Source organism: Mus pahari, chromosome 10 (genome assembly GCF_900095145.1).
Source record: "Mus pahari chromosome 10, PAHARI_EIJ_v1.1, whole genome shotgun sequence".
NCBI lineage: Eukaryota > Metazoa > Chordata > Mammalia > Rodentia > Muridae > Mus > Mus pahari.
Window position 1 is genome coordinate 70,278,759 of NC_034599.1, and position 24,602 is coordinate 70,303,360.

Consider the following 24,602-nt stretch of genomic DNA (forward strand, 5'->3'; position numbering starts at 1 on the left):
CCACTCTCTTATAGAACCCAAGACTACCAGCCCAGAGATGGCACCACCCACAAGGGAACCTCCCCCCTTGATCAGTAATTGAGAAAATGCCTTACAGCTGGATCTCATGGAGGCATTTTCCCAACTGAAGCTCCTTTCTCTGTGATAACTCCAGCTGTGTCAAGTTGACACAAAGCTAGCCAGTACAGAGGAGTTGGTTTTTTCCTTCTACTGGGATCTTAAATAGGTTATCAGACTGACTGATAACCACCTTTAGTACTGAGCCATCTTACTGGCCTACAAGTCTTTGTGTATTTGTGAGACAGGGTTTCTCTGTATAACCCTGGCTGTCCTGGAGCTTACTAGGTAGACCAGGCTGGCCTTGAATTCAGAGACCCATCTGCCTCTGCCTCCCAAGTGCTGGGATTAAAGGGGTGTGTGTTATTGCTGCTGGCAAGTCTATATTTTTTAAGTAGGTAGAATTCACTTATATTATTATTAAAAATAGGCACCTACAGATTTTCTTCAGATAGTATCCCACTAGCAGGAAACAGCCACTAGCATTTTCTTTTGAAACAGGCTCTTGACACATCATCATGGCTGGCCTGGCACTCAGTGTGGACCATGCTGGCCATAAACTTCATGACTCTTCTTGCTGCATCCTTCCAAGTACTGGAGTTATAGGAAGGAGCCATTTGGCCTAGCTTCACCCTTTAATTTTTAGGTATCCATGGATTATTATTTTTCCAGGTATGACTTTTAAATTTACAGTGATATTTGTATTAGAGTTGATTTTTGTTTTCCTCCAAGGATTACTAAGGAAAAAGTTTTCCTAGCTTGGCTTATATTCTAGTATTCAGGAAGTTGAAGCAGGGGGATAGTAAGTTTAATGCTCAAACAATAGCAACAACAATTTTATTAATGCTTAATAACTGAACTGTAAATATGTACATAAACTAATTCTATCACAAAAGAATTGCATACTATTATATGTCATCCCTTTGTAATGGCTATTTGATCAGAGTTTTATGGAAATAAAAACATGCACAGTCCAACCTCAAGATGATTTGCTTGATTTAAATATCGTACAACACTGTTCACTGTGTATGTGTGCATGTGTGCACAAAAGCATGAGTGTGTGGTAGTACTGTCATTGTTCTGCATGCCCCATGGCATCCTGACACACAGAAGAGCTAAGTCCTCTGGTGTCCACACAGCACAGTGTTGAGTTTAGTGGAGAGCACAAGCCTGAGTGGACGAAGAGGAGGAAGAGGAAGAGGAGAAAGCGCTAAGGGAGTGAAGTCTGAGTGGATGTGTGTTTTGACACAGGCAGGGCCAAGTCAAGGACCTCACAGTCTTAGACCATGGAGAAAATGGAAAAGCCTCTTCCTTGGGGGTGAGGCTCAAAAGGAATTGGTGAGCCCTTCCCTTATGGTCCATGTCTGGAGGTTGACACTGTCTACAAAATGTCCACCACAGTTTTCTCTCCTGGGTAGTCACAGCCTGAAGACTGTTCTAAGACAAGGTGCTGTAAAACACTCTGTAATGGACTTGACAGCCCCTCACAAAAGTCACTGGCCCAAGTTAAAAACCCCAGGCTAGACAGTCTCTTACATGCTTTCTAGGTCTTAAACCATTTGATTAAAATTGGTTTCACTGACTATTGCCAAATATATTGTTGGCAGCTCTATTATCTTGAGTAATCTCTCAGACTTAGGTATGAGAAGTTTTTCTTGTAATAGTAATCATGGTCAAAGGACTTGACCTGTGTATAGACATATCACTTAGCAACAAGAACAATTTTATAAAGCACATTTTTAGCATGCTTGAGGCCCTGAATTTAATTCTCAGTACCACTCCTTTCCCTAAAAGCTCACAATACTTTAATTCTTAAAGGATACAGAAAACCAATGTGCTTTCAAGAAAGGTGGTCAAGCTTTGCAAATAACCACTACTTTGAGGTTCTTCCCTGCTATATGCCCCCCCATGAGTCACATTTCCAAGATTAAATGGTTCCACATTAGCCTAGTACAGCCTAGGAGACAAGTTAACAACCACTTGGCAAATTAAGACAAGTATACATCTGCACTGTCCTTGACTTAACAATGGCCCACTATAAGATAATGTAAAAGCATACCATACAATTGTTTTGGTTTTCATTATCAGTATAGCACATAAGTTAACTTTTATGAGGTAATAAATACTTTTTTTAATTACAAACTAGGCTTTACATAGATGATTTTGTATAAATGTAGGCTTATTTAAGTGTTCTGAGCACATTTAAGGTAGGCTAGGTAAAGCTATGATATTAATAGGCTAGGTATATTAAATGTATTTTAATGTATAATATTTGTAACTTAGGATGGGTTTATCAGGGTCTTAAGATCATTGTTAAGAAATATCCATGTTCAGATCTGCTCTTTAGATCTGTTCTACCAATGCTAACAACAGACCATTTGGTCAACCTTTCTCAAGTACCATTATAATTAGGTTTAGGCCACTAAGAACATTCTTAGGGGCACAGTATACTGGTGCCAGCCTGGTACTCTGGAGAGAAACAGATTAGCATAAATTAAAGGGCTAATTAGCTATTACTAATTTCAATTACACAAAGGTAAGCTTGTAGTGGAGAAAAGAAATTGTGTAGATGTTTAATGATAGTTTAAAATGCCTGTGTCATAAGATGTGGAAGTAGATATGGGGACCTGGAGAAGAAGCAAAATGCCAGTTCATCTGGATGGAAAGTGGGCAAAGAGTATGGGAAAAGCCACGAGAAAGCAAGCTGGTTAGACGGCAGCTACTGAGCCAAACAGTCGCTATCTCTTCTCCGGTCAGCACTGACCTCGGGGTCAAGATCATCCAGGACAGTCTCCAGCTGTTTCAGCTCTGATTCTGACAGTTTGCCAAGGAGCTCATCCTCATCCAGGTCCTTGTACTCCCCCAAGTCCTTCCGGAACGGCAGTGCCATGGTGCAGGGTACTCACCGGCTACTTCCACCACAGGTTATAGCTATGCAGAGAAGAGAGAAAGCCATTTCACAAACGGATGTCATGTATTGCATCTGTTACGGGGAACAGGAAGTGCTAGTCCGGGTGCCCTACGTCCTTGATCTATCATCTGCTGCTCTCACCTACACACCACTCATGCCTTCACTACTGCCTCTGCAGGAAAATAATCAAGTGGGAGAAATGAAGTGAAGATGAAAAACTTTAAAACAACATAGTAAAATAGCAATATATATCTCACAGGAAGGAATAGTAGTCCCCTGCCTCTGGGACTACTATTTTTCAAGAAGATTATTTTCAAAGCTGGAGAAATGGCTCAGCAGGTAAGAATGCTTCCTGCAGAGGGTTTCTGGTTGGTTCCCAGAGTCTACATGGAGTGGCTCGCAGCTGTAACTCTTTCTAGAGGATCTGACACTCAATTCTGGCTTCCGAGGGTACAGACACACATGTGATACACACACATACAAGCAGACACTCACAGGTACACATAACTAAAAACAAGAGCATCTTCTAAAAACATTTTCAAAGGAAAATATTATTTTTCTATTATTAGGTTGTTTGTTTATTTAAGGGATTTTTTTCCCCCAAGGTCTCTCAATAGTGGTCAGGCTAACCAGAAACTCACTCCATAGACCAAGTTAGCCTTGCACTTAAGGTGAACCTTCTGCCTTGATCTCCATCATGAGTGCTAGAAACACAGGTGTATGCTACCACACCCAGCTGAAAAGAAGTTTTAAAGAACAACAAAAAGGCATTCTGAAAACATATAATTAAAACACTGGGATGGACTACCCAGGAGTAGGCAGTGTGGTCAAGAAGGCCTGACTACAGGGAAGGCTCCTCATTTTGTCAGTGTGGGTGGCTCTACCTAACAATAGAGTTAGGCCCAGCAGCTACACATGCAGCATACAGCAGGACTACTCTGTAGGAAAGGATACCGAAAACACGCTGCAACAAAAACAGGGAGCAGGCAGTGAAGTGCTTCCACCACATACAGTGTTCACATGGGCTACATCTCTCTTTAGAAAAAAAAAAGAGCAAATAAAAAAGCAAACCAACTAGAATAATAATGATAATAATAAGGAAAAACATACAAACAAAACCCACAAAAACATAAATTTAGGAATTATTTCATACAAGTAAAAGACCAGTAAGATAAAGAACCCCCCCCCCCAAACAACATGAGACAAAAATTCAAAACCAAACCAAACCAAAACCAAACCAAAAACCTACAAAAATGTCATTGAGTTAATTTTGTGTTGGTCATCTACTTGCTTGGCATGGGGTCTGCCCTCATCTGTGGTTTGTGTACCCAGTGAGACACCATTGTAGAAAACTGGTTTTTCCTTTGTCAATCGGAGATATCTTCTTTTGGTTAGGAAGCAGGAGCAGGAGCTCATATCTACTTCTCCCTCTCATCTCCGGTATGTCTGTCTGGAACCTGCACAGGCTCCGTGTGTGCTGCCACAGTCTGAGTTCATATGTGAGTCAGTTTTGTTGTGTCTGGAAGACACTGTTTCCTTGGTGTCATCCACCCCTTCTGGCTCTTACAACCTTTCCACCTCCTCTTCTGCATAGCTCCCAGAGCCCTGGGGGCAGGGATTTAAGAAGACCTTTAGGACTGAGTGTTCCCTAGTCTGTCACCCTCTGCATTCTGTCCAGCTGTGGGTTTCTGTATTAGTGCTCATGTCCTGTAGGCGGACGCTTCTCTGATGATGGCTGAGCAAGACGCTGATCCATGGTGTGCTGCCTATTTTTATGTCAACCTGACAAAGGCTAGAGTCATCTGAAAGGAGGGAGTCTCATTGAGGAATTACCTTCATTAGATCCAGCTATAAGGCATTTTCCTAATTAGTGATTAACAGGAGAGAACCCAGCTCACTGTGGGTAATGCCATCCCAGGACTGGTAGTCCTAGGTTCTAGAAGAGAGCAAGCTGAGCAGGCCAGGAAGCAACACTTCAACAGCCTCTCCATCAGCTCCTGACTCTAGGTTTTTGCCCTGCTTGAGTTCCTGTTCTGACTTCATTCAATGATGAACAGTGGTATGGAAGTGCAAGTCACATAAATCCTGTCCTCTCCGGTTGCTTTTGGTCATGGTGTTTCATCACACCAACAGCATCCCTAACTAAGATACAGAAGTATGGCACAATGTCATTAGGAGTCACTTTACTGCTGTGTTCCTTTGACAAACAATACTATTTGGTTTTCCCCTAGGCCCATGGCCTACTTAGTTTCAGGTTCTTAGGTACCCAAGCTGTGTCAGGCATGGGTTCCATCCACTTCATGAAGTGGCCTCAAATCCAACCAGATAGCGGATGGTCACTCTCAGCATTTGTGCCGCAACTGCACCAGTGTGTCATACAGGAACGTTACTGTTGTAGATCACAGGGTCTGTAGATGTGTTCTATTAACACTTCCTACTTTTTGTGTGTCATCGGGGAACATGTTTCTATGGCTTTTACTTCAGCTTGTTTTTCCTTTTCAAAACAATAGAGAAGTTATATTCTTGTGATTCAGATTCTGGAATTTTCTTGTATCCTGTGTTCCCACTCTGAGAGTCTCCATCCTGACTTTACATCTCCCCTAGCTTTCCTTTACTGGGGAGCATCTGTATACTGAAGTGTCCCAGGACAGCAGTTCAGAAGCAGTTCTGGGAGCAGCTTGCTTTTGCTTCTGTTCTGAGGATGACAATACTATCTATCTCTCCCCTGTTCTCTGAGGACACTTTATTAGAAGAGAACAAATTCTGAATGACAAGGAGGTAAGACCAATATGGTGGACTTACACAGCAACAGAGACTAAAGGACATACATATTTAGTGCAATAAGCCACGCACAAAAGGTCAAACACTGTAGGATCCTTATAAGTAGAAGTTAAAAAGTTAATTTCACAGACATCGAGTAGATGTTTCTACAGGCTAGAAAGGTTGTGCATGGGAGAATGGGTAATGGGCACTAAGCCACAGCTAGATGAGAACATGTTCTTGCGTTTTACAGCAGGGACTTGAATCTGGCTGGTTTTATAAATGTAAACTGGAACAGTTACATTATTCATCGATGTATTGTCTATCCCTGGTTCATGTGGCACAGTGGGAGAGATGAATAATTACAGTGGTCTGCAGAGCCTAAAACATTTACTATTGGCCCCTCACAGAATAAAAGCTGCCAACTCTTTGAGAAATGTGCAAATTCCTCAGCACAAAATACAGTTTACAAACTGGTTTAGCCAGCTTTCCAGCATTATCTTCAGCTGTTCCCTATCACAATACTAAAAAGGACAGAGTCTGGATCCCCACCCCCCTGCTTACCATGCTCTTTCTCCAAATGAAATACATTCTTTAACCATGTCTGTTTCCTCAACTGAAGCTCTATACATTCTTCAAGGCCTTCCTGGATCTCATAATATCTCTAGAAATCTCCTGAGGCTCCATCCTTATACAACCACAATCTAACTTACTTGCATCTGTCCCCACACAGTCTACGTAAGGTTTGAGGATACAAGAAAGTGTGAGGAAATAGGACGGTGTTCTGAGATTGGTAAACGTAGATTATGAAGGTTGGAGGTCGTGAAAACCTTGAATAGTAACAAAAGTGAGTGAAGGGGCTCAGGAGGAAGGAAAATGCTTCAGACCTCTTCCCCTGGCTGCGCTACTGTGGTGGTGAAACTTCAAAGTTCAGAGTTTAACATGGAACAGTGGTAATACTAACACTTCTAAAATTTGTCTCTTTTTGTAAACTTAAAAAGATACTTCTAAGCTTCAGGGCACCGGGCAGTGGTGGCGCACGCCTGTGATCCCAGTACTTCAGAGGCAGAGGCAGGCGAATTTCTGAGTTCAAGGCCAGCCTGGTCTACAAAGTGAGTTCCAGGACAGCCAGGGCTATACAGAGAAACCCTGTCTCNGGCAGGCGAATTTCTGAGTTCAAGGCCAGCCTGGTCTACAAAGTGAGTTCCAGGACAGCCAGGGCTATACAGAGAAACCCTGTCTCTAAAAAAAAAAAAAAAAAAAAAAAGTAAGCTTCAGGGCATCCACTGGAATCCACATCTCACAGGTCAAATCAACTCCAGATAAGTACTGCCAATCAATAACCTGTTTCCCTCCCCTACCTGTCTATTCCTGAGGGGGGCATCTATTCCCCTTTTCCCTGGGAGCCCCACCCCCAACTACCAAGACCATGGGCCTAAAAGTTTCAAATGTATACCCAAGAAAAAAGTTTTCTCCCTAACCTCCTTATCTTCTACACACACACACACACACACACACACACACACACACACACACAGACACACACACACACACCTATCTGTCCAAGCATCCTGACAAGTTCAGGTATTTCCCAGAATCTGCATCTAGAACAGCTCGAAAAAGCGGCTAGCCCAGATGGTCATACAACCTGGACCACAAGTAAGACGACCTGCTCTTCCCAGACTTGGCCAACATGCCAGCTTTTTGCTCCCCCCAGCCCCCAGTAACAGCACCCTAATGTCAGCAGGAAGTAGTTATAGATGATTACATTGCCCTTTATTTACTATCCAAAAAACAAACAAACAAACAAACAAACAGCTAGGATGTTGGGACTCAGACCAAGGACAAGAGGCTGAGGTGCATATTTAACATACTAAAGACCTTAATATGTTAAAGGTCTCCTTTAACATGGCCTCCAGGTTCTCCCAGAATTTCCAGTTCCTATTATAGGACATGGCTGGCATACCCCACTCCCTGTCCTGAACTTTCCAGCCCAGGAACTGGGCTTCCCCTCCTGCAGAAGCTCTTCTCTATAGAATGCAGTCATCTTGGTCTCTTTTGCTCTCTTCTCTCTGCGTTTGAGCTTTCTCTCTTTCTTGCCCCCACCCATATTCCTTCTATGTCCCACCCCATGACGACTTGCCCTAGAGCTACTTCCCAATAAACCTGTCTTTATATACTCTAATCTTGCTAGAATCGGTTTATTTCACTGACAGAGAATAACTAATTAGTCTACTCTGGCTTCCAGGGATAAACTGTTCATAACCTTATATATAGTTAATTGTGCCCCTTCTGACCAAATCCCATCAATAAACACTTCTGTTGTTGCTAGTGGTTGCAAGTGTTGTTTTCTCTGGTTTAAAAATAGGGTATTATATAGCCTAAGTTGGCCCTGACCTCAAAAGATCCTCTAATGCTGGGCGATCAACAGCAATTCAGTTTTAGTCAGCCTCATCAGTGAACACTAGGATACATTTTCTCCCACTTGAAGTGAGTTTATAAGTTACATAAGGTGGGGCTGATAAGATAGATGGCTCAGTGAGTCAGGACAATTGGCACTAAGTCTAAGGACCTGAGTCTGACCCTAGCACTCACTGGTGGAGGGAAACAATGATTCCAGACAGTCATTCTTTGACCTCTACCACGGCACATATGTCCCTTCCACAAACAAACATTATTGTACCTTACTCATATCTACTTATTTTCTCCAAGCTTCTGTTTTTATAGAGGATGGTCTTAACACAGATTATGCTCTAAAAGCAACTGTGGAGTTACATGGTTCAGAGATACAGTCTCTCAATATATGAGCTGTTAATCCTTATTCCATCATCATTTCTATAGGGCAGGCTTGAGTTTCTAGGATCTTCTTTCTATCTGTTCTCTTTGCACACTCATGATCCTGCTGTTCTCTGGTTGAAACTCTGTGCAGATTCACATCCCTATCTACATCAGGACTGGGCAACTGTAGATAGTGACCTTCCTTCTTATGCTCACCTACCTCTGATGAATTCTATACATGGACCATTCTCGAATTTTACCTCCAATATGGACTTTTCTTCTGAACTCCATACCTGAAAAATAACTTCCCATGTATGCATAAGAACCCACCAGGTGGTGCTGGCACACACCTTTAATCCTGGCACTCAGGAGGCAGAGGCAGGTGGATTTCTATGAGTTTGAGGCTAGCCTGGTCTACAGAATGATTTCCAGGACAACTAGGGTTGTTATACAGAGAAGCCCTGTCTTGAAATAAAACAAAACAAATAAAGATGCACGAGCCCATATGTCTACCTTTCTCCCCTTGCCATCTTGATCATAACAATAAATGGCAACTTCATTTCCTTGGTTGCTTTGGTCAAAAATCTTTTTTTTTTTTTTTTTTTGGTCAAAAATCTTGAAGTTAACTTTGACTTCTCTCATATTCCACCTCCAGCTATGTGGATCCTGCAGAGCCAAGTCCTATAGTCTACACTCTATAAGATAATTAGTTATCTTCTTTTTTAATGGAAGGGTTTTCCTCTTAATCTTTGCATGTGTGTGTGTGTGTGTGTGTGTGTGTGTGTGTGTGTGTGTGTGAGTGTGTACAGGTGCACACATGTAGACTCAGAGGACAGCCTCGGGTGTTAGTCCTTGTTTGGATCATGGTCACTTTTTCGATGCCATGGATGAGGGTAGCTGGCTCAGAAGCTTCTTGTCTCTGTTTCTATCCCAGTGAAGTAGTGCTGAGAATACAGATATGTGATACCACACCAGGTTTTACATGAACTCTGAGGAGTCTTACTCAGTGCTTTACCCACGGAGTCATCTTCTCAGTCCAACTCAAGAATTTGTAACTGTAAACCAATGATAATTGTGTAAATTTGTGGTATATAATGTGATATTTAAGCCTTTACTGAGATAATTGCAGAATCACACACAGTACAAAGAAACAATATAGAAAAATGTCTTCCACACTGTGTCTGTTTTGCAAAACCACAGATCACAAGGAAGACATTGATCTTGACCCATTCCATTGGTTTTACCCCACCCATCTCCCCAGTTTTACATGCAGTCCTACGTATGTGTTTGTATTATAGTCTTTTTTTTTTTTTATATATAACACCAGCATAAATTCATGCATCTAGCAGCACTGTCCAGATGCCATTGAACCCACAGGACTTCTCATGTTGCCCTCCTAGAGTCACACCCACCGACCGCTCACACCAGCAACTGTTTTGACCTGTTTCTAAAATTGGGATATTTCAAAGATCTATTCAGATGGCTGTGGTAGCTCTTGCCTGCAATCCAGCATTCCAGAAACAGACAAAGAAGGATTTCTACAAGCTTAGGGCCAGCCTGGTCTACACAGCTCCAGAGCAGCCAGGATTATTACATAAAGAGTTTTACAAATCAAAAACAAAACAAAACCAAAAAAAGTTGAATCACAGTTTTGAGATTAGCTTTTGTCACCAAATATAAATCCCTAGGAATTCATTCAAGTTGCTCCATTAGTAGTCTGTTCTCTGCTACAGTTCACAGTAATGTTATATATATATGCTACTGATATTCAGATAAGTTATCTGGAAATCAAACACAGGGCCTTGTGCATGCTATACAAGTACCTTACCACTGAGTCATACCTCCAGCACCAAATGCTATGTCTTGACTTATAACAAATAAGTTGGCTATGAAGATCCATGTGCATGCTTTTGTGTGACCATAACTAATAGCATTAATCAGCACTGCTTACGATATCTAACAGTATCAAATCTTAATAAAAATAAAAGTCAAATGGTCTTATAGGGGTCCACAAGGACTCAAAAGACACCCTAACCCTCACTCATCTCTAATCACTCACCTCTTAACTCAAAAAGCTCCACCAATTCTGACCTTATCACTCTTCCTCCAGCAAAGCAGGCACACTTCTGTCTTAGTGCCCTTGTGCCTAAGTGTTCTGTTCCTGGACCTGGACTACTCTGTACTCAAGTGGCCCGTCCTGAGAACTGTTCATGACCGCTTCTTACAAAACAGTAGTCCTTACAGGTCCCTACTATTATTACCTTTTCTTTTGCTGCATTCCCTCCTGCTGTATAACCAGGCATTGTGCATTACTGATTCCTGTCTAGTCTGTCACTGAACTCTAACTACAGCCAGGCAAGGACTTTGCTATCCTTAACACAGAGAAAAAAAGCAAGACACACACTAAGGACTAATGCAGCAAATCAACTCCAAGTTGCAAGTAATAGCCCCAAAGTCACTTAATCCACAATTGTCAAAATTATTGAAATAGTAACCTTTTAACTTTATATGACAGTAATTTTTAGGGTATCCCTCCATTATTTCAGTTTTCATTTTTGAACACTATATATCATTAGCAGGCCTAGAACTTGCTATGTAGACCAGACTAGTCTTGAACTCACAGAGATCTGCCCTGCCTCTGCCACCCAAGGACTGAGATAAAAATGTGTACATACCCAGACTTCTGTTTGTTTGTTTGTTTGTTTGAGACAAGGTATTACTTTGAATAAATCCCCTGGCTGGCCTAGAACTCTCTGCATCATTTTAAAATATTTGATTTAAAAAATAAAAAAGGGAGCCAGCAAAGTGGGTAACATGTGCCTCCAAACCTGCCTACCTGAAATTGATTCACTTCCTCATGGTAAAAGAAGAAAAACCAACTACTGAAAGTTGTCTTCTGACCTCGTGTGCATGCATGGGCCTGCCTCAACACACACAAACTTAAAAAATAAACAAAACAAAAATTAAATAAAACAATTGTAGCATAGTCCAGCTCGTTCTCCCACTGCCACATCCCAAGTTGGGTTGTTAAAATGAGATCTTTAAGTTCCAGAAGCATAAGGGGAAAAGAACAAAATCGGAAGTTACCAGGCAGCCCAGCAAACCTGTTCGGGCCAGAGCAAAGAGCTTTAATTAGACGGAGGTTACAGAGGGCATGGGCAACCTTACCGCAGAAAGCAGCCAGACCACTTCAGCCAACGTTACAAGAAAATACCTCAACAGGTTACTCATGCCACTTCAAAAGCAATCTGTCAGTGCGAACCCGAGAGACTGTGGGGCTCCCATGTGAGTAAGATACTTCCTGTCATGGTTCACTGCTGCAAACTGCTCCCACTCCCAGTGACCCCTCCTGCCATCTTGGTGGAGTCATGGCAACAGATGAAAAGAAGCAAAGTGAGAGAAGCCATCCTGAGAACCAAAGATAAATGCCAAAACAGGAGCCCCTGTAGCGTGCTCAGTGTCTTAATCCCAGTGTTTGTATTCTGGTTAACTTAAAAGCTTTCTACCAGTTATCCTATGAATAAACCAAAGAGTGCTCAGCCATAAATAAATGGCTAACTGCTCCAAGTGCATAATGGGGGAATTAATCTGAGTTTTATTTTGTTTTTTCCCTTTCTCTCCCAAAGGAGAAGTACAGCTATGACTCACTCTTCCTTCTGCATTAATGTTCTTACTCTTCCAAGTTAATAAGAATCAAACTAATTACAAAAATCCTAAGACTAGGCTAGGTCTAAAAGAGGGAGCTGAATGCCACGCAGAGAACAAAGATAGTGCCTTTCTCAGCTCTGTCCCTTCTGACTTTCTTGTACTTAAATATTTATTATTTATTGCTTTATTTTGGGATTGAGCATGAATTGTTAAACACTCATTTTTCAATCCACCCTCAAATCAATGCATACATTTATTAAAGGCCTATCACGTTTCATGTGTTATGGGAGGGGGCTAGACTGTCAGGACATGGACAGGAAAAGGCCTATGGGACCAAGAGGAAAGGTCTTAGAGAAAATGATACAGAACACATTCTTCTTTTCTCTTTGCACTTTAGAAGTAAGTGTTTTTCAAACCAACTTTAAGAGCTCACAAGGGCCGGGCGGTGGTGGCACACACCTTTAATCCCAGCACTCGGGAGGCAGAGTCGGCAGATTTCTGAGGTCGAGGCCAGCCTGGTCTACAAAATGAGTTCCAGGACAGCCAGGGCTATACAGAGAAACCCTGTCTCAAAAAGCCAAAAAAAAAAAAAAAAAAAAAAAAGCTCACAAGGACCCAAGATAAGGCACAGAAAACACACAGGCTGTGATACTCAACAGTTCCCTAAGGTTGACTCTAAGCACAGACACAGCACTCATTTTCTGTTGAATTCACAACAGTGGTGACCAGCAAAGTGTGAGCAAGTAGCAAAAGCAAACTTGATTCTGCCCTGGGCAGGAGGCAGGGCCCCTCCCTGTCCATTTCCTCTCACACCCACAGGTAAGCCCATCTTCTAGCAACACTGTATACCAACAATTATGTTGCAGTGAAGAGTAAGGTGAGCATCACTGCTCAGATGAAAATCAAGTGCCCCTAAATAAGGTGTTTGGGTACTCTGAATGAAAACTGTCCCCAAATTTTATATACACGAATCAGATAAGGATGAATCAGATAAGGTTTTTGGTCAAGTATGGAAGAAAATGCTTTTAGAGACTGCTAAAACTAATGCAAGCCACCAAAATAAGTCCACAAGACATGGATATAAAAATATCCTTGGGATATTTTTATATGAAGATTTCACAAATAAAGTTGGGTGTGGTGGTACATACCAGTAATCTTAGCACTTTAAGGTCAGCTTGGGCTGTATAAGACACTATCTTAAGCCAAAACAAAAACCAAGACATTTCCCAATCAGTGACTGTAAAACAAATGCAATGAACACACATTGTCTTTTGGGGGGAGCAGAGAAAAAAAGACCTCACTCTGTACCTTTGACTGGCCTTCCACTATATATAACCTAACATATATGTATAAGCCCATAACCCCAAGCTTGCAGTGATTCTCCTGCTTCTGTTCCCAAGTTCTCAGATCACAGGCATGCACCACAACATCTGGTGATGTTCTTTTGTTTCTTTGCTTTTTGAAACAAGATCTTACACAGCCTGATCCTCCTGCCTCCACCTCCTAAATTCCAGGATTATAGGTATGCATAGTATTACTTATACTAACTACAGAATAATGGGCGAACTTGGTCAGAACACTAAACCACACAGACACAGACCAATCTGAAAATGTTCTATATGGGAGCTAGAGACAGCACAGCAGTTAAGAACACTTGTTGCTGGGTCAGATAATTCTGCTGAACTCCCAGAGCCCATATGGTAGCTCACAATTGTCTGTCACTACAGCTCCAGGGACTCTGCCCCTCTCTTCTGGCCTCCTTACACAGAAGATAAATACAATGCTAACTGGTATGTTTGTGCACCACATGTGTGCCTGGTGACTGCAGAGGCCCCAAAAGGCATCTTACTTCTTGAGACTAGAGTTTTTAGACAGTTGTGAGCTGCCATGTGCGTGCTGGAAATCTAACCCAGGTCCTCTGGAAGAGCAGTCAATATTCTTAACCCTTGAACTCTTTCCAGCCCTAAAATAAAGTTCTTAAAGTTTTCTCCTACTCGATTCTACTAGTTTTCATTCTTTTGGACCAGATTTAAAATTTTTCTTTCTAATAAAATTTTATTCTTCCCCCTTGAGCAGAGGTGAGTCTCATTAGCTCATAATTGGGATAAAATGGTATATTTATAAAACATAATGGAAAAACCTTAAATTTAAAAAATAAGAAGTTTTCAAAGTAAGCTAAGCACATTCCTCAAAGACCCTTTCTGTGCCTCTATTTTCTGAATGTCTCGAAGCTCTTACATGAGATCTGTAACAAACTATGACAAATTTAAGTGCTTGGTAGAGTTTAAATATCACAAAAGGAGGGTGGGAAAACTCTCCAGAAACATCCAGAATCCTTTGGAAGAAAAAAGCCTATTGGGCTGGTTTGACTCTTAGCACCATCCAGACCACGGCTTACAACTGCCTGTTACTCCAGCTCCAGAGGGATCCCATACCTCTGGCCTCTGTGGGTACAGTCAGACAGACAGACAGACAGTCTCTCTCTCCCTCCCTCTCCCTTTCTCCTGCCCCCCCTTTCTAAATAACATGCTAAAAGTAAAGAAACAAAAAGAAAATTAAAAAGAGAGCAGTGACCCCCAGCCCCTACCCTTGAACAAGGGTCAGCAGATCTATGAGCTTAATTGGTGCTCTGGCTTTGAACAAGTCGGTCTCCTCTCAGTTTCCTGTACCAGATGAATAGTCGAGGTGGCGCTAGTCTGGCAATCCCTGTATGTCCATGGCAAACACTGCAAATCAAACACCGTATTACCAGAGCCCAGGTTCTGCCTTAGCCTGCCAGCCCAGCCACTATGGAAGGACTCACCCAGGGCTAAGATCTGGTCACTTTCCGGGATTTCAGGGACTCATGTCTTTCTAGATGCAACAGGCATGAGCTTAAAGAAACACCGTTTAACTAGACCTTAAAAAAAGAAACTGACTTGCCCTTATCACTGCTAGGATGAACAATGGACAAGCAGAGAGGAAAACCATGAAAGCTGAGCCACGCTAAGCAGAAAAGTGACTTGAAAGAAAGAAAGAAAGAAAGAAAGAAAGAAAGAAAGAAAGAAAGAAAGAAAGAAAGAAAGGAAGAAAGAAAGAAAGAAAGGAAGAAAGAATGAAGCAATGAAGTCACACATGGGCCAATGCTGTTAAATACTAGAGGAAAAAAAGTTAAAGTGGCGCGATCACATTGTGAAGGCTTCCGCCATACCAAACCGACTCCAACTGTGATTTCTTTCTTTCTTTTTTTTTTCTTTCTTTCTTTTTTTTTTTTTTTTCTTCGAGACAGGGTTTCTCTGTGTAGCCCTGGCTGTCCTGGAACTCACTCTGTAGACCAGGCTGGTCTAGAACTCAGAAATCCGCCTGCCTCTGCCTCCCGAGTGCTGGGATTATGATTTCTTATCCTCTCACTGACTCCATCACAAAATTAAAATGTCTCTATGAAAACAGAACTAAATGGTCAGCACACCTTTAAGTCAGGAATGAATGCAAAAAAGTTTCAATCATAAATGTACAATTGTGATTAGTGTTATGATAAAATACTCAAATGAACACAGGGACTTCTTGCTTACTGTGCACACCCAGAGCAGCCTTCTGGAGGCCAGCCTGTGAGGAGTGAGCCCCCACCCCTCAGCCCCCACCCTCATGGTCTCTCACTAAGATAAAGTCAAGTCTCAGGCAGTGCTTTTGTAACTGCCCAGCCGGCTACTCCCTGTAGTGTACTCAACAAACCTGTTTGTGACATACTCAATAAACCTGTTTTCTTCTTACTTTGGTAGGAATTCACTTACCATATATTGTGGCCAATCTACCACATTTTCTCTTACTAAAAAAAAAAAAAAGAAAAGAAAAGAAAAGAAAAAGCTGGGAGTGGTGGTGTACATACCTACAGTCCCAATGCTGGGGAAGTAGAGGCAGGAGAATGGTCAAAAGTCCGAAGGATAGCCAGGTCTATAGATCAAGTTTCAAGGAGCCAGAACTACACAGTGAGACCCTGTCTCAAAAAGGAGGGGAGTAGGGAGGAGGGAAATTGGAATTTAAGGAAAGGGCCTCTGGGAAACAGATCTCATCAAAGCTTAAGTTTAATTTCAGGTCATATTCTAGGAAGAGTAGCAGTCCTCCATTACTTATTAACATCTGTTTCTTAAGTTAGACCTATTTTATTAGGTATAAGAAACTTTTTTCTTCTAGTTTTCTCTTAAGACAGGCTCTCATGTAGCTCAGGCTGGCCAGAACTTCCTATATAAACAAGGATGGCCTTGAACTCCTAACCCTCCTGCACTTACAAAGTGCTGGGATTAAAGGCAGAAAGAAACTCTAACTGCTATCAAGAGACTCTATGGTCCTTTGAACTCTAAATTCAGAGTTTTTAAAAATAAATGAATTCAGAATAACTCTGGAAAGTTCTATAAGAACCAGAGAGAAACAGGAAAGTTGGAATAATAAGAGTATTCCAGTGTTCACGACATACCAAGTGACACCCTTTTCAGTTTTGTATCATGTTCGTTCATTCATGCATTCACTTTTGAAGGACAGCTCACCTGTCTGCTGCATTTTGATTCTGCAGACAAAGAAACAAATGTCTCTGATTTCGAATTTACTGATTTCCTATTACTGCACTGAAGTAATAAGAAAAAGTGCTTTGTCCGGGCAGTGGTGGAGCATGCCTTTAATCCCAGCACTTGGGAGGCAGAGGCAGGCGAATTTCCTAGTTCAAGGCCAGCCTGGTCTATAGAGTGAGTTCCAGAACAGCCGGGGCCACACTGAGAAACCCTGTCTCAAAAAACCCACCCCCCCCAAAAAAAAACCCCAAAACAAAACAGAAAACACCCCCCCCCCAAAAAAAGAAAAAGTGCTTTGATGTAAAGAGCAAAGCAAGAACCCTAAACTACCCAACAGACCTGGTAAGAGATGCCCATGTTTAGTCAGGCGGTGGCTTCATTCCTCACAACCACAAAAAGGAGAACAAAGAACAACAACAAAATTCTAGATCAGAAAACCCTTCACAGTCTGTAAGAGCAATAGTTACCCTCACTCAAATGTACGTGACCACAGAATCTCTTAAGTTCCCCAGTTTTTGACTAAAGGCTGTGAGAGTCTCAAACTGGGACTGAGGCCAGTTGGGGATTATTTTTTTCCTCCAGATCTTTTCCCTAAGGAAATATTAAGAGAAACAATCTCCCAAACTCCACATCTCTAAAAATTAATCGAAAAACAAGCCACAGCATCACACACACAACATCCTTATCACCAGTGCTTGCTCCTTCCTCGGCAAGGTTCCAGGAACTGACGCAATCCTGGATCTCAGGAGGAGGAAGGAGGCAGGCCCTCACAGAGAGGCTTTCCCGGGCTGCAGACAGGCCAGCTCTGCTCTGGGTGCAGCTCAGTCACTAAAGCACTCTTTAAGGCCACAGGCCTGTACTTAGGAAGGAATGCCTGTTCTTGTTTGTCGGGTGATTCTGATGAACTGAGGATCATCGAGGCAGGGGGCTCACAGACCTCTCTCTCACCTTGCTGCTTTACTTGTTCCCCGGAGGGTTAGTGTACACATTTCTGCAATGAGCCCCCACCCATCTCCAGATTTCTCCATCCTATTCAAACTCCTCACATTTAAGTCCAGCTCAAACCTGTTCTTTCTGAAGCCTTTTCTATCTCCTTCCATCACCTGGTCTTTTCCCTCCTCAAAGGTCAACACTCAGCAGAACTATTTAGGCCTATTACATGCCACTGATTCATATGTCGTGGGCCTCAGCTAGTATGAATACCTGCTTGTAAAGGCATTTCCTACACACCTCGGACACAAGCATACCTGTGATGTTTAGGGGTCAGCAATGGTTATTACTCTAATTTCAAAAGTCTGGGTGGACAGGAATCTTTGTTATTAAAATTAATTTTCAGATTAAGGGGAAGTTTCCTTCCTTCCTTCCTTCCTTCCTTCCTTCCTTCCTTCCTTCCTTCCTTCCTTCCTTCCTCCTGTGTGTACATGTGTCAACACAGCTCCCCTGTGGAAGTCAGAGGTCAGCTTTCTGCAGCCAGCTAGCTATCTCCTCCCACCATGTGGGTATCAGGGATTGAACTCATTATGGTTATAAAAGATACAAGACTAGAATTTGTATAATATACCTTGATGCCTTATGGCATTAAAAAAAGTAATTCAGTGACTAAGCTGGAGTGTGGTCCAGTAAGATGCAGTATTTACAAGCTTGCTCTAGAAGTTTCACGACCCAAAACACATAAAATCTCTAGCACAAAGTGTAAGTTTCTTGTGATATTAGAATAAAAGAGGTTGGGCTGGAGAGATGGCTCAGCAGTTAAGAGCACTGATTGCTCTTCCAGAGGTCCTGAGTTCAATTCCCAGCAACCACAAGGTGGCTCACAACCATCTGTAATGGAATCTGATGCCCTCTTCTGGTGTGTCTGAAGAGAGCAATGGTGTACATAAAATAAATCTTTTAAAAAAATAATAGAAGAGGTCATTTTAAGTGATTAAAATACTTACTATAAACTGGGCATGGTGGTGCACACCTTTAATCCCAGCACTTAGGAGACAGAAGCAGGCAGATCTGAGTTCAAGACCAGCCTGGTCTACAGAATAAGTCTCAGGACAGCCAGGGCCACACAGAGAAACCTTGTCTTGAAAACAAAACAAAACAACAACCCTCATTATAATGTAGCCTTGAAAATACATATACCCAGAGTGAGGATGGGGGGGGTTGAGACAGGCTGATAAATGGGCTTTAAATTACAGTTACACAAGGTGAAGAAGTCCTGGTGTGTTGTGGCAAAATGGTGTAACCACAGATAAAAACATGTAATACATTTAAAATGCCCAAAGAAGAGATTTTGACAGTATTCATCATTAAGAAATGCTAAATGTTTGAGGAGATGAATTTAATCTGATTTGGACATTAATACATGTAAGTATATTAATATTACTACGATATGCATAACTTTTATGTTTGTATACATTAGTTCATGTATACTTAAAAAGCACAGTCACATACAACACAAACAAAGTAAAGCCATGTAAAATGACTAAAATAATGAGAAACACACAGTTGGTGGAGGCGGTTTCTGGGAAGGAGAAGTGGGAGGGGACAGAGGTGGAAAGAAAAACAAATCAACATGAAGGCCTGGGGACAGCTGACGAAAGCAGAGCTGAGGAGAGACAGGAAGTCTCGGAAACTGTGGCTTTTGGCCAAGAAGTGGGTACAGGGGCTGCCTTGGCACGGACTCTTTAAAAGTAGGATAAAGGACATTTTCCTTTCGTAGTCAGAGATCTCAGAGACTCACACAGAAGTAAAAGGCCACTTGGAAAAGAAGCGAGGTTGCTTAGAGGTAAGCAAAGGCCAGAAGCAGAAGTTCAAGATGCATCTAAAACTGACTATCACAACTGTAATCATTGTTACTTTAAGTGACAGAATGAAACTGCCTGTGCTTCAATTATATCATTGGGAAATACTTCAAAATTTGTATTTATTATCAGTGTGTGTGTGTATGTGTATGCATGTTAAATGTGTGTCTGTAAAGACAGGTACCTCTGTGGCATGATGTGCACACAGAGATGAGAGGACAACGTTGGGAGTGGTTATCAGGCTTACCCAGCAAGCACTTTACCTGCCAGGCCACCTCAGCAGCCTGAAGGTTCAGCTCTTTACTTGAGCTCTTGACCACATGCCATCCTTCACAACAACGAAGAAAAAGAGGAATAAATTTCACTTGCATATATTTTATTTTCAAACTTCTTTAACATTACACAAGAATAATAGTATATAATGTAAAATATAAAACATAGCAACACATTAATATTAATATTTATAATATATAATATAATTATATTTATATTACTAATAATTAATATCCTGTTATTTGTTAAAAACCCATCTGAGGCTCGGAGAGAAAAAAGAGCCTGTCGAAGAGTCTATACTTCTCAGTGAACGTAAGATTTAAAGTTCCCATTTTCCCACAATCTCATACTACTATAAAACAATCAATTTCTATCATAGTCAGTAATAGTTACTAATTTCAACAATTTCTATCATGTCACTAATTAAGTCAAAGAAGCTAATTAAGTCAAAGAGACTGAGAGCAAGCCACAGCTGGGTAAAAGAGAAGGAAAACAAAACAAGCAAAGTCATTTAATATGTTTATAAAAACCTTTAAACCCCAGAAAGTAATTGCATGCTACAGTAAAAATATTGTGCAAAAGGCAACTTTACACCAAGAGGCTGGAGAGGTGGTTCAGTGGTTAGAGCACTTGCTATTTTTGCAGATGACCTGAACTTGATTCTCAGGACCCGTGCTGGACAGCTCTCAACCTCCTATGAGCTCCAGGGGACCCAATGCCTCTGGACTCCAAAGGCATCGCACTCATGTGCATACGCACAACAAAATAAAAATATTTAAATGTCCTTTTTCTGTTCTTTCAACCCAAGCATGGCAGATCAAATCTAATTTGGATAGCTGGGAGACAAAAACCCAACTTGAAAGATGATGTATCACCAAATCTGGAGATAACTCCATAAGTCAGGAAGAGTCACATTTAAACTGAGCCAAAGGACTGGAGAGATGGTTCAGCAGCTAATTAAATCAATGTGACTGAGAGCAAGCCACAGCTGGGTATAAAAGAGAAGGAAAACAAAGTAAAACAAAACACAGTAATTTAATATATTTACAAAAACCCTTAAGCCCCAGAAAGAGTACTGGTTGCTCTTGCAGAGAACCTGGGTTTGGTTCCAAGAACACAAATAGCACCTTACAACCACCTGTAACTCCATCTTCAGGGATCCACTTTTCTCTTCTGGCCTCCACACACAGCAGCACATACATAGTGCACATGCATTGATGCAGGCAAACACTGTTACACATGTATGGTGGTTTACCTCTATAATCCCAGCCCTCAGAACTGCCACTGAAATCGAGGCAAGCCTGGGCCACAATGATAGATCCGACATCTTAAAGTCAAAAAAACAAATGAGTCGAAGCTTTAGGGAAGCCATATGTCATGAAAAAGCAGAAAATGTCAGTCTTTAGGGAAAAGGAAGTCACGAAGTCACGCCAGACATTATTAGCCTTAGAGTGAAGGTTTAAGACAACTCCAAAAAAACCTTAATAGTCAAGAAATTACAATTTCCATTAAAAAAAAATAATAAGTAATATCCTAGAGTGGAGAAGAAGCACAGAAAAGAGCCAGAGAGACCCCAAGCAAGCCACATATGCGGGAAGCTGGCATGGGGGTGGGCACCTTTCTAAGAGGCCATTCTGAATCCCAGCTGGAGTTCATTTTGGGAGCTCAGTGGCTTTGTAATAGTAATCCATGCTGATCCCAGCCCCAGCACCACAGCCAGCAAGCCTAAGCCCTTTGTGTTCCCTGAGACCTAAGAGCCCGATGGATACCATCTATTTGGGAAAATGAAACACAACATAAAGCTACTTTAAAAATCAAGGCAATCCATAATTAGCAGTTCAAACCCGTGGGCCTGACAATTAGTGCTGCCAACGTTCCAAGATAACTGTGGGTGGTCAGAAACAGGCAGATTCAGCCAGCAGAGGAAGAAAAGCGTAGCATAAGCAAAAGATCAAAGTGTACACTAAAAGGCAGCAGGGACTAGAGCCAGAGGAAGGAAAGCAAGAAAAAAGTAAAGAGAAAAAGGAGAGATAAAGAAATGAGTCCATGGGACCTGCAAGGTGGCTCAGGGGTACAGACATCTGCTGCCTGATTACCTGATGTCATTCCTGGAAGGAAAAACAGTCGCCTGAAGGTAAGTCATCCTCCCACCTCCTTCAGTATGCTGAGACACACACACAAATAAATAAACGTAAAAGAGACAAGTAAGACCATCCAGCGCTACATAGGGAGAAACTGTTTCAAAACAGGACTGAAAGGAACTGGAGAGATGGCCGGGTAGTTAGGAGTGCACACTGCCGGGACAGAGGACCTGAGTTCAGTTCCCAGGTCTCATGGTCAGCCACTCAGTCACCTGTAACGCCAGTGCCAAGACATCTGACAATCCTGGACTCTGAGAGGGGTCTGCAATCAACAGCGCGCGCGCACACACACACACACACACACACACACACACACACACACACACAGGCACACAGATAAGCTCTCTCTCTCTTCCTTCCCTCCCTCCCTCCCCCCTTTTCTCACAACAACAAAAGACAACACAAACCATTAGTTCAGTCTCCAAGCTTTTCCACTTCCCATCCTTAGATCACACTATTTTACTACAACCTAAAATATCCTGTTCCCCTGTGTGTTCAAATATTTTTATATTCTTCAGAGACCAGTAGAAAGAAGACTTCCTTGAAGGCAGTTCCCTAGTGTCCTAATCAGAAGACAGGGGCTAAACCTAAGGTTTAGGCTTGGTGGTAGGAGACTGTGTAAGATTTCTTCTGCAGCCTGGGGGGGGGGGGGAAGGGGACAAATTACAGCCAGGAATTCACTGAGGAGTGTTTGCTGGAGGTAAAACCACACTGCTGTGTCTCAGCCCTGTCCCCTGAATGTTTGTGGTTTATGGCAATAACTATATATTTTAGGGCAAATTGCAGGAAAAAAAATTGAGGGGTCAGGGATTAACTCTGAAACCTTCAAGCTGTACGAAAATGCACCACCTTTGCCCAAGTTGAGTGCTAACAGAATGGTATACACACTTAATTTGAGCCTGATGATATATACATATTTGAAGGGCAATCTCTCTTTTGCTGCTATGTACACCAAAAGAATATTCCTCAACAACTTTTCATTAGTTATAACAAAACACCCAAAAAGCCAAAATATCTTAATTTTACATATGGGAATCCAGAGTATATAAGTATTAGTAATAGAATATTACTAATATTAGTATTAGTAACAGAATCCTGTTCAATAAGGGACTTATTATTCAGTAAGTTAAGGACTAAAACTATTTTACTTACAAGTCTAAACCCTGAATTTGGGTTCTTCCTGCCTCAGACTCTCTGGTGCCTGGATCAGAGTCATGCCCCATGACTCCAGCACACTCTTAATACATTTAATATGCAGCCAGATGCTATGGGCCATGCCTGTATCTCAACAGGAGAGAGAAGCAGGAGGATGCTGTGAATTCAGGGCCACAATGGTTGTGTAGTGAGTTCCAGGCCAGCCAGAAACACATAAAAGACTCTCTCTAAAAATGTAAAAAGTTGCCTTGCTACGGCACATTTAGCGTCTTGTCCACTCTGCCCTCACTTCTCCCTGTTTATCTTCTGTCCGTTTTCCTTATAGGCACTTCAGCAAAGGGTTATCTCTGTCTATCAGTAACTTTATTTTGTAAGTTTGTTTTTGTGTGTTTGGGTTCCTTCCCTAGAGAGTGGGTGTAGGTACTGAGCATGAATACCCTAGGGAGTGTGTATTTTTACAGGTCACAAAAGGTCACACCTATCATGGAAACTTAATAGTATTTCAGTAATTCTCTCTCAGGAGCGCAAGGGTTGAGCTGAGGGTACAGGAGAGTTGGTGAGCACCTGTCTAGCACACACAAAGCCCTGGGTTTGACTGGTAGAACATGCCATGCCTATAATCCTAACACTTGAGAGGGAAAGGCAAGGGAATCAAACATTCAAGGTCACCTTCAGCTGCACAGGCTACAAAGAAACCCTGTTTTTTTTTTTTTAAAAAAAGTCAGCAAGGTGGCTTAGTGAGGTCAGGGCAGTTGATCCCAAGCCTGATGACACACCAGGTAGAGGGGCATAACAGATTCCTATGGCTCTCCTCTGGCCTCCACACAAGTACCATGGTGGCACATGGCCACCCACAATGCACATAACAGACACATACAAAATAAATAAATGTAATTCTAAAAGGAAAAAAAGGGAACAAAGCCAGACATAGTGGCTCACCCTATAACATCAGCACGTCAAAGCCCGAGCAAGACCCTTCTGCCACATTTAAAGAGCCTAGGCTACACAGTAAGTTCCAGGCCAAGCCTGAACTACACAGTGACCTCTAACAACTACAAACAGCACAAGTGAAAGAACTCAGTCACTTGTTATGTGATTCAATTTATATCAAGTCTCCAGAGACTTAGTGACTACTCGTGAGAAAAGGCCATTCTTGAAACATAGTTGAGTTTGAGGCCAGCCTAGGGTACATGAGACCTTGTAAAGAAACCACAGTATCTTTATAGCCTTAAGAATAGGTGAAAAACTTCTTGGGCAAGATGTAAGAAACAGGAATCATAAAAAGAGCAGCATTCCACTTCAAGATATAGGTTCATGGGGGGGGGGGGCACCAACAATAAGGCTCAGCAGGTAAGGGCACTTGCCACCAGGCTTGATGACTTGAGTTAAATTCCCTGGATCCACAGACTGGAGAGAACTGACTCTCACAGATTGTCCTGTGACCTCCACACATGCACCATCATAATACCTGGGTAGACACACACACATACACATATACTTTCTCTCTCTCTCTCTCTCTCTCTCTCTCTCTCTCTCTCTCTCTCTC

General features: G+C 42.0%; 1 protein-coding gene across 1 annotated transcript in view; it reads right to left on the reverse strand.

Annotated features, from left to right (window-relative positions):
- The window catches only part of Tmod3 (tropomodulin 3), a 57,878-nt gene that overhangs the window by 28,816 nt on the left and 4,460 nt on the right, over nt 1–24,602 (reverse strand). The window contains exon 2 of the mRNA XM_021206138.1: nt 2,822–2,988. Coding sequence (XP_021061797.1) covers nt 2,822–2,947 — 126 coding nt within the window. The 5' untranslated portion in view covers nt 2,948–2,988. The remainder of the gene's footprint in view (nt 1–2,821; nt 2,989–24,602) is intronic.